This window comes from Mchenga conophoros, linkage group LG8, assembly GCF_057382185.1.
Source record: "Mchenga conophoros isolate Kocher_MC1m ecotype Shallow Benthic linkage group LG8, M_conophoros_male_GT1.1, whole genome shotgun sequence".
NCBI classification, from domain to species: Eukaryota; Metazoa; Chordata; class Actinopteri; order Cichliformes; family Cichlidae; genus Mchenga; species Mchenga conophoros.
Window position 1 is genome coordinate 4,522,458 of NC_140533.1, and position 20,015 is coordinate 4,542,472.

The window sequence follows — 20,015 nt, forward strand, 5'->3', positions numbered from 1 at the left end:
GAACCTTAGGGTAAATTTGCTCCCTCTCCTGGGAAGACTGTGGTATTTTTTTTGATAATATTATAAGTGGTGACACCTCCTGATGATCAATTAAACAAGTGCATTTGAGTAGCAGCACCTGGCTGCTACTTATTCTCTTATCCTCACCATTACTGCTTAGCTTTTTGCAAGACTGAACACAGTCCTTTAAACTCAAAAATGTTGCAACTTATGAGCAAAAAATGTTTGTAATTATTCTATCAAAAGTAGACATTTATGGAATATGGAATAAAGGTGCAGCAACAAAATTATTTTATTTTTGATCTTTTTTTTAATCACATACTTTAAGAACATTCATGAAATGTTTTAATGAATAGAACCTTAAATAATTATCTAACAGCTTGTTAAAAATAATTTAAAACATTTCCTTGTGAGTGTAGAGTTTTTAAACCAAATGCTGCAGATAGTACTGACAGGAGAAATACCAAGTTGTAATTTGTGAGGATAAAAGGTTCCTATTGTAATCTTCTTGCACCACTTTTAACCTTGATGGTATGAAATCTTGAGAGGGCTGAATGTCTGAAAACCTTCACAGAGTTTAGACTTTTCTGTCCTCCATAGAATTGTTATTCTCAGATACTCCATTCAATTTACACTGTACACAGTACAGAATGTGCTAGAGCAAAGATTCTGAACATGAGGTGTCATGATCAGAAATGATCTCTGAATGAATTGCTAAAGCGTAGTTTCTAACACAGGCAGATGTATATGATACTAAAACAACAGAAAGTTCCCATCTTTCCAGGCACAAAGTCATATCCTGTTTGCATAAAGCTCCTCCAGTTATTGCAAAAAGGGAGAAGTTACAAATACATTTGCAGCTTAGGTATGGCAGTCTTTGAAGTGCCATAAATCCCTTAGTATCATATTCCAAATTCTGCTGTGTAAATTCTGAATAAACTTATGTGGTTGTCAGTGAAGTGTAGGAGTGTGTGTGTGTGTGTGTTATTTTTCAGTTCATGTTTGTGTTGAGCATAGGCTTCTCTGCTACCAAGGATATCGCAGTATGACATTTTTGTATCATGCACAAACTTCCACCAGTATTATCACAGGCGGTATGATGTTGTACGGACTTATTACTAAGTATTCACTTTCAACTCCAGGAGAGGGGGAGATGGATGGTGTTGCATGAGATATTTAATAATTTAGACGGGATGGGAATAGTTGGCAGCATGTCTAAAACAGCGGGATGGGATTACATGGCAAAGACATTTTTAGGCTGAAACAGGCTGAAAGTGCAAAGTCGATTGGGATTAAACCTCATAGTACAATGTTTTCTTTTTGGTGCTGGACAGATTGTTACAAAGTTACAGAATTAATTCAAATGGTAACAGTTCTTGTTCAGTCTTGACACATGCTCGAACATCCACGTAAAGAAATCCCAGAAAGTTGATTCTGTTCATTTGGACATAGCGCTTTCAGTGGGATAAGCGTTTTGTGACTCATCTGAGCTAGCACCATTGCTTAACAATGGGCCGTGAGGTCAGTTTCATGATTGTTAATATCCAAAATGTCATGACCACTGATCACTGGCTATGAGTACCATTCACAGAGAGGATATGACTGCAATAACAGCATTTTAAGCGATAAGAGGGTTGCTTCCCTACCCTTCAGGTCAGAGAATGTCACTCCACTGGGAGACTTTACCGCTCACGTGGAGGCCAGTGAAATCTGGAGGGGCGTGACTGGCAGGACTGGTCAGTCTAATCTGAACTCAAGTGGTGTTCTGTTATTGGACTTCTGTGTTAAGTTTACCCATTACAGTTTGCCTACAATAAACACCATGTTAAAGCAGCAGCATTTATAAGGTGAAGGTCATTTTGCATCCTTTTTTTTAAATGATGCCAGCAGCAGCAGAATTATAGTACAGTAGTAGTGACAGTAGTTTTATTATTTCCTTTAGGGGACCTCCCCAAGGGATTAATAAAGTTCTATTTTTTTGCACAGCATAAGTGCAAAAGTAGTTTAGGCGGTTTTTTTCTTTTGATTATCCAAAGTGAGGTCTTGGGGCAGTAGCAGAAGCGGGGGAAGACTTCCCTCAACCCAGCCAGCTCCTCCAGTTTATCTGGGGAAATGTCGGTGCATTCTCAAGCCAGCTGAGAGATATAATCTCTCCAGCGTGTGCTAGGTCTGCCCCGCGTCCTCCTTCCAGTAGGACAATCCTGGCTGGAACACCTTACCCAGGAGGCAAACAGCTGGCTCCTTCAATGTGGAGGAGTAGCAGGTCTACTCTGAGCCCTTCCTGAATGACTGATTGGCTCACCCTGTGTTGAGGAAGAGTCCATCCACCCTTCGGAAAAAGTATTTCTGCCACTTGTATCTGCAGTCTTATTCTTGGCCTTTTAAAGAACTAACAATAATAGAGTTAACAAAAAAAAGAGACAGAGGTCAACACTTTTATGGCCCTTCTCTACAACGATGCTCCAGCAGAAAACTGCTCCATCAGAATTGGGCATCAATTAAAATGTGAAACAATTAGATTAAATGACTAGTGTGCCTGGTACTGACTAGTGACAATATTGACAATTAGTCATCTAGTCGCCTAATAAAATATTTTCTACTTGGGCTCAAGCTTTTAAACCAGCTGTGTAGCTGCACCGGTAATTCCCATCCCCTGTTTGCGCTTCCTGTCATGTGGAGTGCAGCTAGCGATTGTTCTAGTGACATTCGTTGGAATGATTCAGGGCGCGAATCTCCTGTAGCGTACTTAATGGTGTGTTTTTGCCTGCAGTGGGCCTGCTTTCTATTTCCCATGACTGTAAATACTAGTTCTTTAACTAGTGGGCATAAGTATCAGTTCAACAACAACTTTGTAGCTAAACTATTCGTGCATACTATACGTATTTTATATTCCTTTGAAAATTAAGAGTTTATTTTTTCAATTTTAAGGGCTGAACTACAACAGTGTGCAAATGCTGGCTGTGAACGCAGATGCTCAGACTGTCAATCAAAGGAAAAGCAATGCCTGGATATTGAATCCAGAATCCACTGTGTTACATGATACTGTATCATAATGTTTAACATTTAATGCCACTCTGAGCTGCTGTTTACTTGATGATGTCTTTGTGTCCATTCCTGGCTGCTAGGTGGAGTGGGGTGGTGGAGGGAGAGTCCAGGCTGCCGTTTCCTCTTTCTCCTTCTAACAGGGCTGCAACCATATTACTGCTCAGCAGTAACTGAGTCACCTAACAAAAAAATTGAGATGAAATGGCAGAATCAGGACAGGAATTACAGCCTTAGTAACACACACACATATATATATATATATGTATATATGCTAAAAATATATATTGACGTATTAGAGTGTAAATGGTGACTTATATATAGGGTTAAACGAGCACAGAGGCTTATCCACTACTCAGCAGTCGTCTAAAGATACCACAGCCTCTGCATACACCCACAAATACTGTGTGACAAAAAACAGCCCAAAGCTTACGATTTTCTTTCATAGCCAAACTGCAAACTCAGAGCAGACGAGCGAACGTTTAACAAGCATGGGAAGTGTGCGTCTGTCTAATTCTTAATAACAGAGCCAGCTATACATCTCACAGCTGGGCTTATCCACTGATGTGGCAGAGGCACTGCAATATGCAATCTCTTCACAAAGTCTAAAAGGAGCTACTGAAGCCTCTTCTGCTTTCACAGAAATGAGCTCGATTTAGCTCAGCCTTGTTGTCTCAGCAAAGGTTTGTGTTTGCCTTAGGCCATTCACATTAAAATAAAAAAAAGCATGAAAAACACGTGTTCTCATATGCAAACAACTGGATTGCACATATGAAGAAAACCTATATACATCTCACTAAAGGGCTAACTTCAGTACTCTTTTTGTTTAAAAAATAACCCCGGGGTTCCTGTGACCTTTGTAAAACATCAATAAATAAACTGTTTCCATCAAGTTTCTTCCACTTATCCAATTCAGGGTTGCAGAGGGGGTGGGGCCTATACTAGGCGTCATAATGTGAGAGGCGGGGTACAACTCGAGCACCTTCTAGTCTGTCACTATAACACAGAGACCACCATTCAGCTGATTCATTCGAAACCAGGACCTTCTTGCTGTGAGGCGACACTGCTGACCATCGCACCACTGTTCCACCCTCATTCAGTTAGATTAAACTCAATTAAAAGGTCAACATTAAAAGAAATTACATATATTATTTGGACTATGATGGTACACGACATTAAAGTGAAACTAACTGAACTGGAACTAAACAGACTCTTGGAGCTGAAGGCTGTTCATGGTTATTGAACATTACTCCCGCTGCCTCTCTCGTTGTCTCTCCTATTTGTACTTTCATTTTTTTTTCTTTACATCAGTTAACAGGTAGTGTAACATAAGTGCATGGGCCTCTACTGTGAAGTTGCTAATGGAGCAGTCATAGACTGCATATGAAAGATGGGCTTAACTTATGGCTCAGAAAACTGGGGCATTTTAAACTTCAGTTCCTTCTAACAGCCACTAAGGGTCATCTGTAGGTTTCATGAATAACTTCAGGTGTATGGAGCTTCTCACCACCTTCGATCTTTCGAATGAGTTTAAGGTCTCGAGGTCTTACTAAATGAAACATGTCCACATTATGGTCCACATTAGAGCGCAGAGAAGTGCACAAAAAGCATAGACATGTCTACTTTGTAAATAATACCATATAAACAGGCAACAGACCTCGATTTTAAAGTCAGATCTACCGGCACTGTGGTTTTAATAAGCTAGCGTGCTGGGGAGAAAGCTATCGGTGAAGTCACAGTGTCTACATCCATCTGTCACCTGAGCAAGTGACATTACTGTAATAACTATGGCTATAGAAAATGACCCACATTATATAGAAAATAACCCACATTATAACCCACATCATGGGGCGATCGTGGCTCAAGAGTTGGGAGTTCGCCTTGTAATCGGAAGGTTGCCGGTTCGACCCCCGGCTTGGACAGTCTCGGTCTTTGAGACACTTCACATGTTGCCTACTGGTGGTGGTCAGAGGGCCCGGTGGCGCCAGTATCCGGCAGCCTCGCCTCTGTCAGTGCACCCAGGGTGGCTGTGGCTACAATGTAGCTGCCATCACCAGTGTGTGGATGTGTGAATGACTGGATGTGTAAAGCGCTTTCGGGTTCTTAGGGACTAGTAAAGCGCTATACATTGATTTTTAACTTTTTTTTGCCAGCTGTAAAAACGACTGAACATTTAACAACTACAGTATTTCTCTTAAAAAACGTTCATTTTCAAACTTTGAGACTTTTTCAGGCTTTTTTTGACCTGCAGCAACCCTGTGCTGAGTACATATCATGATCTCAGAAATTATTTTATTACTTAAAATAAAGTAATGGATAATTTTCATTTTGAGCAGATGTGTGAACTTTTCATGTGATGTCATAATCAGTTTTAATCCAGGGAATATTTTGGTTTATAAGCAAATACCTGCAGAAAAAACAACCTCATTCTTATTTTGGAAAAGAAGACATCAAAGATATGGAACTTCCACAAAAATCTTTTCATACCTTCAGTCTGCCAAACTCACAGGCCAAATCTAGTGGTGTCTTCTTAGCCTTGTTCATGAAGCAGGGATTAGACTGATGCTGCAGCAACATCTCAGACTGAGAGCCAAGAAGAGGGAGAGAATGTAAAATTAGTGCAATCAACTAATATATTACGCACTCGTGGCCCAACTCATGGCTCAAGAGTTGGGTGTTCGTCTTGTAATCGGAAGGTTGCCGGTTTGAGCCCCGGCTCGGACAGTCTCGGTTGTTGTGTCCTTGGGCAAGACACCTCACCTACTGGTGATGGCCAGAGGGGCCGATGGCGCGATATGGCAGCCTCGCTTCTGTCAGTCTGCCCCAGGGCAGCTGTGGCTACAACTGTAGCTGCCTCCACCAGTGTGTGAATGTGTGAGTGAATGGATAGTGTTATTGTACAGCGCTTTGAGGGTCCCGAAAAGCGCTATATAAATGCAATCCATTATTATTATTATTTTTACTTGCTTTCACATGTCAGTCTTCCCAACATGCTCATTAATGTGTGTGTGTGTGTGTGTGTGTGTGTGTGTGTGTGTTCTAAAGAGGTCAGGCATGGGTAGGGGTTGTATGACGTAACAAGTTCTGTATGTGCACGGTATACGCAACTGTCATTTCAAACATTCCAGCAAGCACGTAGAAAGGAATATTCGTCGTTACTCCCTGTAGGCTGGTATGGTATGCATTAATGGTATTACTGCTATTGTTGCTGGACAATACCAGCTGAGGCACAAAGGGGATCGATTTCAGTGAAATGGGAGGACAGGTAAAACCTTGGAACTTTGCCTTTAGCCTCTGGTGTTTGTCTGCTTACTCACCACCTCATAGTGTCCGTACTGTGCAGAGAGATGCAATGGTATCTGTCCATCATTGGAAGGGGAGTTGACTGCAGCGCCGGCTCTCAGCAACAATAGAACAGAGTCAGCTTTACCCTGCCACGCTGCGTAGTGGAGGGGACGCATGCCTAAATGTGGAAATGAGAAAGGTAAGAAGAGGTTAGGAGGCAAGAATAAAAAAGCAATCGTTTTAAAATGTTATTAGATACAGGGACTGCTACTTAGGCATGACCTCTTAAAATGAAAAATTATTTTATTTCATAATAACTATCAGTAATACACATATATTAAGGCTGTCACTGTTATTTTTGTAGGCTCGCGCACCACCTCCCTCCACTTGAATTATCATCCAGATCATTATGCAATCATATCTTTTGACAAACTAAGGCATACATTTAATTGGAATATGCTTTTTATTGTAACTGTTCCTCACAAACACTTATTGAAATAATGATGATGATAAGAAAGTGGATTTACATTCTGTTTACTGGAGGAGTCCACATTAGAAGTTAAACACATGGAAAGAAGATCTGAAAACTGAATTCTCAGCTAAAGGTTGGAAATTAGTCAGTGCTGCAGTTCATACTCAGATGTGGTTAATGTGTTAAAGTTAACTTCTAATGACAATATAACAGTAGTAAGTGTACAGAGGCTGGAGCAACAGTTTTTGTTTCACAGTACAGAAAGACTAAAGCTTTTTCATATTTGAGAAGATATTTTCATGTCCCATAAGATCCAGCACTATCTGTAATTAATGATTTGGAAGTATTATGCCATGTTGAATAAGGAGAGCAGTTTTATTGTTTGTTTGTCTTTCACTTCCTGTTGTTTTCTGGTTAGGTGAATTTGTTTGATTTTGTTTGTTTGTCTGATTAGGATATAGAGCTATTCTGTTTCCATGCACTGGCTGTCAATAATGCCCAAAGGAGGGTTGACGCCCCCTGCTGAGGCCAGTGGATACAACAAAACTGAAAAGCTGGCAGGACATGCTTCAAGAGCTCTACACACCTCTGGTTTCAGGAGCCAAGCTGCCAAATTCAACTGTATGTGTTCCACTTGGAGTCTGAGGATATCTACATTAGCACTGCAGCCACTTCAAAGTGAATCATATTTATTCATATGGGTCAAATTTATTTTCAGCTGAGAGTGTCAGAAAACTTGTGAAGAGGTTTCATGCTCAATTTAACCTCAACTGACTTCTTCATCATGAACATTTGGGATTTTTCCCCCCCCCCTAAATTGTGGGTTTGCGTGGTGACACTGGGTTAACCGGCAAAGCTGTTCCGCCATCATGATACCGTTTATGTCCTTGATATCCACCGTGGCCTGGGCCTCCAGCAGCAGAGACAGCAGCTCGATGGTCCCCGTTAGAGCTGCATGATGCAGGGCCGAGAAGCTGCGAGAGGAGACAGAGGAAAAACATGGAGACAAGACAGATCAAGAGTAGGGACAGGTGAGGGCATGAGAGAGTTAGAAATCATCCTGTTGCCTTTACAGTGAGACCTTTTGCAAAAAAAACAGTAAACTGATGTGTATGTGTGTGGTCACATCAAACCTGATCTAATTCTGATAAAGTGGGTGTGACGGTTTATGTGTGTGTATAATTTGAAAATGTGTGAGTGTGTTTGTTCATCACAGCTTCAGAGATAAAATCTAAGTGTTTGTCTCTGGGTGTCTGTCAGGTCACGATATAGATGACTAAGGGAGAAATTAAAGACATAAATTCTTTGGTGATGAGTTTTGCTTTTTCTGGGGGGACAGAAACACAGTGAACACTCCACAGTTGAAGCTGTGACACACTCGTCTGACATGGGGATTAAATATCTGCTTCATTCATGCTTTCAGGTGATTTGTCACAGCCTGATGCAGTCATTGCAAAACAAAACTTACGTAGTCACAACAGATAATTTTTTACCGATACCTCACATTAAGCAACAGGTTCATGCAGATCTGACACACAGCTTCCTGGCACACAAAGTGACCCACAGACTTTCATGTCAAAAGGTTGAACTTTACATCATTAAAAGGCAGAAAATGTCCAGGTTTCAAAACGTTCAGTTCAGAACAAATAGATGACCTATGTCCCATCTTCTATCCAAGATGTGTATTTAGAAACATCGATATAAATTATTATAAACTATAATATATACATTCCTTTGATCCAGAGTTATTAGGTACAGTTAGCTTTAAAGAGGCCAGGTACACCAAAAAAAGAAAACAAGACGAAACTTGAGTTGTAAGGTCTTTTAGAGTTTAGACCAGACCCGAAGCTCCGACTGTATCTGCAGACTGTGAGATGGCGTATCTTATCACTCACATTATTCAGATGTCTCCTCAGCACACATATACCACCATTTATTCTTTCACATTCCTGTCTACTCATCTTGAGTCATCAGTTACGGTGACTTTCTACAAACACGTCTGAAAATGTCCTCCTGGGATAATTTTGACTTGGTGACAGCAGACGATTTGTTCACCTTCTGCACTCGTCTTGTCGCAGTCGTGCATGTTTGATTTCAGCACCCCTATTGTATGTCACCTCCCACACACTGAACTGACCTTGCATGTAGACACACGCAGCGGGTCTAAGTCAACACAGAATCACATCACACGTAGACTGAGACTCAGACTGCAGTCTGGAAAGGGAGATTCTTTGCGTGTTTTAAGGCCTACTGAAATAAAACTACAAAAGTACATCTGAAGGGAAAAACAGTAAACGTCTTACATAAAATGTGCATTCTTGAAGCATATCTACACAGGATGAACAGAAGAGCCAAACTGAATCAAAAGCGGTTACTTAAAAATCTAAATAATAAAAGAGTACAATACTGACTCACAGCTGCCCTAATGGGAGCAGTTTATTTGTCTGCAAATGTATTCAAACAAGACTAAAACATATGTAACCAACCAACACTGGCTGATCACAGAAGTATAACCAGGCAACACGTGGACACAGTGGAGCACGGACATCATTTCATATTTTCATATTCTTTTTGCTTAAAGATGACATAGAAATAGGCCTTAAAAATATCTACACAGTGCAGTCAGGACAGTGGTGCAACAATGGCACCGCGTCTTCCAGCTCCATGAAAGCCAATTCTGAATGCTACATCATAAGAAGTTAGGCTAATGTTGGCACCATTGTCCTATCTATACTATTTAGAACACGGCTCATCAGGTAGCAAAGATGCTTTATTTCTCTGCCTTCATAACTTCCTGCTGCCTCAGCCACACTAAAGGAAAAAAAGCTGGTAACCATCATGGGACCATGAAAAGTGATTGCATTTAAGTTTGGCTGTCTGGGATCACCTGTAACTAGTTACAACGATTAACTGGTCACCCAGAGAGCATGCAGCACCCTCAACCCCTGGGACAGCAGTTTAGGTCACAAGGTGACTGCAAAGGTAACCTGTCTCCAAACTATCTCGGTTGGACAGCTTGCCAACACACTGCGATCAGTCACTGTGCCAAGGAGCAACTCGTCTGCTCCATCATTTATTTCTCCAAGTCGAGACACAATGAGTTACTAATGTTTGTGGCATTCAATTTTGTATAAATTACACTAAGTTTAACACAGAAAAGCACTCAGAAAACCTTATTGTGCATCTCATATGTGAGTAAATGCCGCTAAGTGTTTGTTAAAATTCAAGGGGAGATCAAATGTATCAAAACAAATGCATAATTCGCTGGATGGCTCAAATCTGTAAGTGCATTGCCAAAAGTTTTGGTTCTGTCTCTTACTCTTTACTCAACTCTCAATTCTCACTCAGAGTGTTTTGAGCCAAACTCCACATATTCCTTCTCTGCAATAATACTTAAAATGAAGATAAGATTTTTCATTGAAACAGAGCAAAACTGAGCTAAACAGAGCAAGCTGAAGAAGAGAGGAGGCAAATCCCAAAACACACACACAATGATATAGTACACCTTGTTTTCCTTTCTTTTCCAGTGTTTTAGGCTTTTAGTTTCATTTATACACAGAGATCAGCACACAATGAAAGCAGCTTTGTGTGTCTTTTCTCAGCAGTGCACACACACAAAGCAACATTCACATTTCTTTCCCTTCCCTTCCTCAATAGGTGCTAGTGCATAACAAATATCTCTTGCTGGAATAATGTCTGAATGTTAAGTTAAAGATTAGCCAAATCAATATGGGCAATATTCCCTGTCCTATTCTTTCCTGTTCAGACACTCAACAGTAAATGCAACAACACAAACGGTTTAATATATAGAATCATCCCTATAGTACTGTTTAGTGAGTTGTGCCACTTAACTTCAATAATTAACACCGACAGGTGTCCAACTTGGTAGATGACACAGGATGCAAACTAACATGTCACTCTATGTACTCTATATGTCCCTCTATAACATGTCACCCTATGTACTCTATATGTCGCTCTATAACATGTCACTCTATGTACTCTATATGTCGCTCTATAACATGTCACTCTATGTACTCTATATGTCGCTCTATAACATGTCACTCTATGTACTCTATATGTCCCTCTATAACATGTCACCCTATGTACTCTATGTGTCGCTCTATAACATGTCACTCTATGTACTCTATATGTCCCTCTATAACATGTCACCCTATGTACTCTATATGTCGCTCTATAACATGTCACTCTATGTACTCTATATGTCGCTCTATAACATGTCACTCTATGTACTCTATATGTCGCTCTATAACATGTCACTCTATGTACTCTATATGTCCCTCTATAACATGTCACTCTATGTACTCTATATGTCCCTCTATAACATGTCACTCTATGTACTCTATATGTCCCTCTATAACATGTCACCCTATGTACTCTATATGTCCCTCTATAACATGTCACCCTATGTACTCTATATGTCCCTCTATAACATGTCACTCTATGTACTCTATATATCGCTCTATAACATGTCACTCTATGTACTCTATATGTCCCTCTATAACATGTCACTCTATGTACTCTATATGTCCCTCTATAACATGTCACCCTATGTACTCTATATGTCGCTCTATAACATGTCACTCTTCTTTCAGTATCCTGCTCTGTTTGCACACTATCTGTACGCTAAATTTAACAACTGTATTGTACTCTGCTCTGTAGCTATTGTCCATGATGTAAACATGTAAAAATTGTGTTTTCTGTTCTGTGTCCTGTTCTTTTTGTGTATGCGTGTTTTTTTGCTGCTGATACAACCAAATTTCCCCTTGTGGGACAATTAAAGGATTATTCTATTCTATCTACTCTATTCTACCTCCAGACATATATGCATGAGACCTCCCCTCCAAAAAAACATGAAAATGAAAATAAATAAATAATAAATAAATAAATGTTTTGTGTCAGTCAGCATCTCATACATGTCACCAATGACACATAGATTTCATGTTAATATGGAAGAATAGTAATAAAGCAACTCGTGCTCCACCTCAGTCTCAGTTCTCAGAGCAACACAGTCCCCGGCATTTTCAGAGTTCATCCTTCTATCATAAACATATTCAGTTTTCCTCAGCCTCTTCTTATTGTTTTCATTTTTAGTTTGTCAATACGCTGACAGTGGCAAGCCTGCCCCTGGCTCTGTACCGCACTGCAGCTGTGATGCAAACAGAAACAGTGAGCAACAGATTTGAGGTTTTTCACATTTAATTATGGTACATTTAGTTGGTACTTATATGCAATAAACATATTGCATATAAGTGCCAACTTAACCCTATTCATTCATAAGCTGATAATCCATCTTAACACAGTTTTATTTCTGATTCATCGCCATCATGATGCACCAAAGTCACTTTGAAGGCAGCAACTGAATAGGAGCGGTCTCAGACCTGATGCAACCACTTCGACTGGATATGGTTGCAATAATGTTGCTCGGTGGTCTCCAGTCACTGTTTTCCGTAGAGTGTCTGTAGCCTTAAACTGCAGGAATAAAGGTAACATCTTCTATAAACCTCTGAAAGAAGTCAGAATGAATCTAAGTGAATATAAAGAATCATTTTACTCCAAGCTCTAACAGACATTATCGGAAAACAAAGAGTGAGGTAAAAACTGAAGGACACTCTGTCAGCACATGCGTGTGATTCTACTGTGAGTCATTCTGTGAAGACTGAACACAATCTGCACATCAATCAAGAAACAATGACTCTTCCATTGCATTCCACTGACTCAGCTTCGTGTTCATCTCTCGCTGAGACGCACATAAACACGTACACACATGCACGCCTCTTACCCATCTGAGTCTTGGTAGTTGATGTTGAGCCTCTTGGTAGAGCCCAGCAGCTCTGGAAAAAGACAGACATGGACAAAATGACAAGAGGGTCAAAAACAGGTCATTGCCGACATATTTGATTCTATTTGTTTTTATTCAGAGCGCTCTGCCAATCCCTCAAACCTGTGTGTGCCTTCAAAATGTTTCTCTTTCCTCTGCACTTCTCTCTGTCGTCACTCCCTTTATCAAACAACGTGACATCCCTGACAGGATGGAGAGCTTTCCTCGCCTCCCGTTGCCTCACCCTTCCCCATCTCACAGCGAGTCTGACACCCTCACAGCAGCCAAATGATTCAACCTTGCAGAAATGTATGATTTGCCCTCATTTACATCGGCATCTTATCACAGCTCTTTAAAATTGAGAGTGACAGCTTAAAAAACTCGAGCATGCACGGATAAAAGATATACTTGGTGCAAATATACCAGTTCAGTCTTCCTAACTGACTACAGGTTGTTGTTGTTTTGTTCCCCACTCTCCTCGGAAGAGACAGTGCTTCTTATTCCATGTCTCACTCATTCATTCAGCACTCCAAGACAGACTACACTGCAATGATCTTTTGTCTTGCAATCATCCTGACTCACAACAACTGAGGTGAACTCAAATTGAAGAGTAGTTGCCAACAAACAGGTTTAGCGGTTATGAAATAAATACATTTTATTCAGGAACCTTTAAAAAGTTTGATAAAATATCAAAGTCAGACCTTTCAGTGTGACAGAACTAAATCTTGTACGTGCATATTTCTCTTTTCTTTAACTATCCAACTCACATCTTACATCATCCCAATGCTTCACTCCACCCTTAATGCCACATTTTAACTAATACCAAACTACACTCCGATAGCAAATATAATCCATCTTCAGCATCTAAAAAGAAATGAAAATGCTCCTCACATAGCTCTATTGTTTCTCATCCTACAGCAGAGACTGGCAAAGTAAAGGCTCCACTGTCTACCAAGGAACCAGATTACCAGGCCCTCTAAATCAGCACCATTCATCTGAGTCAATTCCTTTCATTGTGTTTTCCCACACAGGTGTGGAAAATCACATGTGACTGTGTGTGTGTGTCTGTAGAGGTGTGCAGAAGTGTGGAAAACTTGTTGCACTTGTAGAAACACTGCCAGCATCAACTCAACAGTCCACTGTTTCTACAGCTATGATTACAGCTGACATGTTGATCATTGCAAACTGTGACATCCACCCTTGCTGCAACCATTTTTATTAGTGCTTGAGCCAAATAGCAGACTGCAGACGGATGGATAACAGGTTTCATCGCTTTAAAAAATGACCGCGTTGTTGATGAACACGGTATAGATTAGGGATGTGTGCGACAACACAATTAGTCATTGTTATCACTATTTGGTACCAGTCATTTAGTGTAACTGTTAACATTTTAATTGTGATTAATGGTTTCAAATGCCTTTGTCTGAGTTTTTGACATTGTCCTATTCAAGGTTCACAAATGTAACTCAATGTCTGAGTGTTTCTTAGTTTTAGACGAGCTGGTTAGCCTCATTTTTTTCCTCATGTAGTCGACTAAGAAATTAGTTGCCAGGAACATCCCCAGGTCTGAAAACTGAACCCAAGGAAGTGCATTTGGACTTGACCTCAAAATTCTTTAACTTTTTGGTAGGCCACTGTTCACCACTGTTACAAGGTTTCTCCATTTGTGGATAATGGCTTTTATCGTGGTTCGCTGGAGTCTGGCCACTGCTACCCCTCAGCCTCCTAAACGATAGACCTATGGAGCAATGATTAAATATTATTTCTGTCTTTCTTTCTGATATATTGATTTTCTAGTCCACAAAAGTCATCAAGAGAAAATGACTTGGATTTAGATTTTTAAAGTAACACGATCCTGTAATGACTCGTGTGTAAAACTTAAGTTCGTTAATGATCCAATTTAACCTTTACAGACTTATGCGGGTCAATTTGGGTAACTTCTAGGAAACTTCAGTGAATTCAGTGGATAAATTAGAAATTCTCACTTCATGTGAGGAAATCAGTAAGAGTGTTTGAACACTTGTGCATAGAGAATAAATACAGTCATGCCTAACGTTGCTGTGTTCATTTTACAGCAGTTCCAGGCCTTTTGTAGAGCTGATGTTGCTGAAGACATACATAAAAACAAGAGTCCAAAGACACAAAAAGGCACATTGATAATTAGACAGAGGGGCTGGGCTCAGTGCCAAAGCGGGGTCTGAGATGTCCCAGCCACCAGGAAAGAACAGAGCCTTTCAGGAGTTCTAGTTACAACATGAGTTGGAATTCCTAACATAGCACGCCCACCATGAAATCCTACATGTTAGCTCTCTATGAACTGTGGCCTCCCGACTTTTCTGCCCTAGCTCTTTATCTCTTTACACAAAAGCAGCAAGGGCCTCCTTTTCACATTAGCATACATCCAATTAGCAGCATCTTGACTCAACGTCATTCCTAAGAGTTGGTAACAAGGGATGTAGTAAATCTCTAATATTGTGTTTTCTTGCAGAGATGGAGAAATGACGGGGTCTGCTCTCCTCTGAAAGCTGATGTGTATAGACCAAATGAAAAGATTAAACACTAAGATATGAGACGATGTTGATGTGAACACTCTCTGCCAGAACAAAGAGCCAAAAAAAAAACCCCAACCCACAGTGCTGTGTTTTGATAGCATCACCAGATGCATTAGCAGTTTGCAAAACTACTGTTGCTCAAGCATCCCGGACAGAAAAAACGGATCTCGACTCTGATGTGGAGAGAATGCAGATGAAGGAAGAGGAACAATCAGAAGAGATGAGATGAGCAGGAGGAGAAATGAGTTTCAGGTAATATGAGGGGGAAGTTTCTTTTTAGTGTATATGTATGTGTGAGGTGAAAGAAAACATGTAAATGAGTTGTGGAAAGTCTTGCTGCAAGATCAGACGAGTACGGCTGTGAACCCTCTTTATGTTGGGAAAAACCGGCTGGAAAATATAAATTAAAAAGAAAGAGCAGAAAAAAAGCTGGCCTGCTTATTTTTGTCTCCTTCAACAAGACTGGAGCTGACAGAGATCCGTGTTGGTTTAGTTTGTACAGCTGCAAAACTCTGTTTAAAATGGCTTTGATCATCATCTACTTGCGTAAAAAATAAATGCATAAAGCCAAAATACACACTTGTGTATAAAGGCCTACTGTTTATCTCTGTCTCTATGCTGGCAAGAGATAACTCGTTGATGGCAACAACCAGAACCTTCATTTAAAAAAATTACTAAAATGCTGCAGTTTTCCTCCAGGTCCCAAGAGTGTGTCATTATACACTACACTGTCTATGAGCTACACACATTAGCCATATAAAAGATGGAAGCATGAAGTCATCCACTGATTTCTTAAATCCCATTTTGAAGCCTTGATATTAGCATTTTCACCATCTCTGCTCCATAAAACTAGACTTGAGGAAGCAGCGCGTCTGACTGCAAAACCGCAAGCTCACTGGGTAATGACTTGTGATCGAAAAATAATTATTCATTGAGCCAATGAAACACAGTATGACCAAGACTTCTAAAACAGACAATTTTGTAGTCAATATGACCCACAAGCATGACAAATCCCATAAACTCAATAGGAAAGAGTACATTTGTATTGCCAAATGGTGGCCTTCAGATAGAATAAAGATTTGAGGGATGTTCGCATTGGCTTAATTCTTCTCACTTGGAAATAACATCATGTTTTATGCTGTTTGTTGCCATTTTGTACACTGTACAAGAAAATAGCAAGTACTGCTACCTAACTAATTAGTTTTTCTTCATTTTTACATTTTAAGCAAGCAGCAGCAAGTACTAAGGTGCAACTCTGCAATGTAATATGTCAGATAGCCAATTATGTAATTTGTAGTGTCTGTATTTTCAGTATGATATCAGAAAGACAGAAAAGTCTTTTAAATGCCTTTTGACAAAAACATAGCATTAATCCCAGTGTTTACTTGCAAGCTAGTCTCTTTGGAATGTCATTATAGTTTTCCCTCTATATCTGGAAAACAGTCCATGGACTTATCCCACAGAATATGCAAACCCAATTACACCCTAACAGACTTCTCATTTACAACAGCAGAGAAGGACACTTGATTTAGGAGTTGTGGGCTGGGACAACCGCCCCCACCATGGGTTGTGGTAAAGACCTCATCAAGGGAAACACTTATCTGAGGAGCACATCCATCTAAGTGCACTGATTACTGAGAGAGTAAATACAGTCCCTCAAACCAAACCACCAAGGGAGAGCAGAGACTAACCCTGCTTTACTCTGGCTCCATAATGTATGTATGCATAAAGGCAAAAAAGCTGAAAAAAGCGTTATTTTTTGACACAACAGTGACAAAATATGATACAGTACTGCAACTTAAACCACCCAAAAGTACAGTCATTCAAATAAACTCATCTTTAAACACTTGTACTTTTCATAGATGTGTGGCCTTGTTTGTGGATAAAAATTTAAAATACAAGATGGTAGAAAAAATGACGATGGCGGTAGATAATATATTAGAGTGTGTAACAATAGAAATTAGTATGGGAAAAGAGAAAAATGTCATTGTAAGCTGTATATATAGAACACCAGGTTCTAATATTGAAATTTTTAAGGAGTGGGTAGATAAAACATTCATTAGGACAAATCAAAAAGTCATGTTCATTTGTGGGGATTTTAACATAGATCTACTAAATCCAAACAAGCAGAGAGCGACAGAGGAATTTATTAATACAATGTATAGCTTGGGACTTTTTCCAGTGATCACTAAGCCCAGCAGGATTACAGCACAGTCGGCAACCCTAATAGACAATATATTTACTAATGAAATAGAAAATAGAACCATAAGTGGTCTCCTAATTAATGACATCAGTGATCATCTACCTGTTTTTATAGTGTATAACAGCAATTACAGGAAGGTTAAACAGCAAAACACAATAAAATACAAACGAGTGAGAACAGAAGAGTCAATAAACGCATTCAAAAGTGATTTACTCAAGCAAGAATGGGAGATGCTGTATAAGGAAAAAAATATTGATAAAGCTTATGAGATTTTTTTAGGAAAATTTAAACTGTTATATAATAGTCATTGCCCAGTAAAGAAATATAGTAAAAAACAAAAATATGCAGAGTGCCCATGGATTACAAAAGGATTGCAAAATGCATGTAAGAAGAAAAATACCTTATACAGAGAATTTATATTGAACAGAAGTACAGAAGCTAAAAATAAATACAAGAAATATAAAAATAAATTAACGAGTATTTTAAGGTCATGTAAAAAGGAATACTATGAAAAATTACTGATTATGAATAAAAATAATATTAAAGGGATCTGGAAAACATTAAATACCATCATCAAAAAGGGCTCGGGGCAGGCAGACTATCCTTCGTATTTCGCAAATAATGATAGAAATATTACTAATATGAGAGATGTGGTAAATGAGTTCAATAAATTCTTTGTAAGTGTTGGGCCAGACTTGGCTGAAACAATTCCTGATATAACAGATTCTGTAGAGAAAGAAACTAGACTCATTGACCGCAATCCTCATTCAATGTTCTTAACGGTGGTGGAAGAAATGGAAATCATTGATATTGTTGGGAAATCACAAACAAAAAACTCTACAGACTCTGACGACATTGATATGGAAATCGTTAAGAGAGTGATAGAGGGCATTTCCAAACCCTTAACACACATTTGCAATTTGTCCTTACAAACTGGTACATTCCCAAAACAAATGAAAACAGCTAAAGTAACACCACTGTTTAAAAATGGTGACAGACACCAATTCACAAATTATAGGCCTGTCTCTCTACTTTCTCAATTTTCAAAAATACTGGAAAAAGTCTTTAGTAATAGACTTGACAAATTTATAGATAAACACAAAATAATAATGGATAGTCAGTATGGTTTCAGATCAAATAGATCAACATCATTGGCATTAATGGAACTGATCGAAAATATCACCAACAATATAGATAAAAGACAATGTATAGTTAGTGTATTCATTGACCTAAAAAAAGCTTTTGACACAATTAATCATGACATATTACTTGATAAACTGGAGTACTACGGCATTAGAGGAGTGGTGTTAGAATGGGTAAAGAGTTATTTGAGAGACAGGCAGCAATTTGTGAAAATTGGTGAATATCAATCAGAGTGTATGGACATTGTTTGTGGAGTTCCGCAGGGGTCAGTATTGGGACCAAAGCTGTTTATCCTCTATATCAATGATATATGCAGAACATCAGATATACTACAGTTTATTCTATTTGCAGATGATACAAATATTTTTTGTACTGGAGAGAACTTACAGCAGCTTTTGGAAATTGTCACACAAGAAATGATTAAACTGAAAACATGGTTTGATAGAAATAAGCTATCATTAAATTTGGAAAAAACTACATTTATGTTATTCGGAAATTGTAAAAAAGATGCAGGAGCAAAATGATTAGTAAACAATGTTCAAATAGAGCAAGTTTCGGATACAAAATTTCTGGGTGTGATAATAGATAACAAAATCTGCTGGAAACCTCACATAAAGCATATACAAGCCAAACTGTCAAGAAGCATCTCCGTACTAAGTAAAGTTAAATATTTTTTGCCTTCCAAATCACTCCGGGTACTTTATTGTTCACTTATATTGCCATATTTGGAATACTGTGTGGAAATTTGGGGAAACACATATAAAACTGCACTTCAACCAATATGTAAAATTTAAAAAAAAGTAATCAGGATGATTAATATAGCAGGATTTAGAGACCATACTAACATCATGTTTTTGAAATTAAAAATACTGAAGTTTATGGATCTTATAAAATATAAAACTGCAAAAATTATGTACAAGGCCAGATACAATATGTTACCAGGAAATATACAGAGGATGTTCTATGACAGAGAAGGAGACTATGAATTGAGGGGGAAATTGAATCTAAGGATTCTTAAAGCACGGTCAAAGGTTAAAACCTTTTGTGTCACTATTTATGGGGTAAAACTGTGGAATAGTTTTACTATAGATCTACAGCAATGCTCAGGAATTAGTAAGTTCATGAAAATACTTCGAAAACTGATTTTGGAAGAATATGATACCGATAAAGATGATCACCCATTGTATGTATAAAAATATCAAATTATATCCAAATTATATCAATCACGGTAGCCAAGTTTATATAGGTTCTCCTCGTGTATCGTGTGGAGTATGTGATGATGGGAATTAGGTGAATTATGTGGGATCAATAAGATGTTGAGCAGGGGTAGGAATTAATAAGTATGTTCATACTTCTTCCTACTCCTTTTCAGACCAAACATTGTTACATTATGTCAGATGATTTTGTTTTATTTCATTATATATTTTTTGTTTATCTGAACACATACGTGTGTGTGTGTATATCTACATATATATTCGT

General features: G+C 38.9%; 1 protein-coding gene across 4 annotated transcripts in view; it reads right to left on the minus strand.

The window, feature by feature from the left end:
• The window catches only part of caskin2a (CASK interacting protein 2a), a 56,269-nt gene that overhangs the window by 18,507 nt on the left and 17,747 nt on the right, over nucleotides 1-20,015 (minus strand). For all 4 annotated transcript variants that reach the window (XM_085283653.1, XM_085283652.1, XM_085283651.1 and 1 more), the window contains exons 3-7: nucleotides 12,600-12,651; nucleotides 7,676-7,773; nucleotides 6,360-6,505; nucleotides 5,530-5,625; nucleotides 3,091-3,224 (exon numbers count right to left, since the gene is read on the minus strand). In XM_085283653.1, the coding sequence (XP_085139779.1) occupies nucleotides 3,091-3,224; nucleotides 5,530-5,625; nucleotides 6,360-6,505; nucleotides 7,676-7,773; nucleotides 12,600-12,651 (526 nt within the window). The remainder of the gene's footprint in view (nucleotides 1-3,090; nucleotides 3,225-5,529; nucleotides 5,626-6,359; nucleotides 6,506-7,675; nucleotides 7,774-12,599; nucleotides 12,652-20,015) is intronic.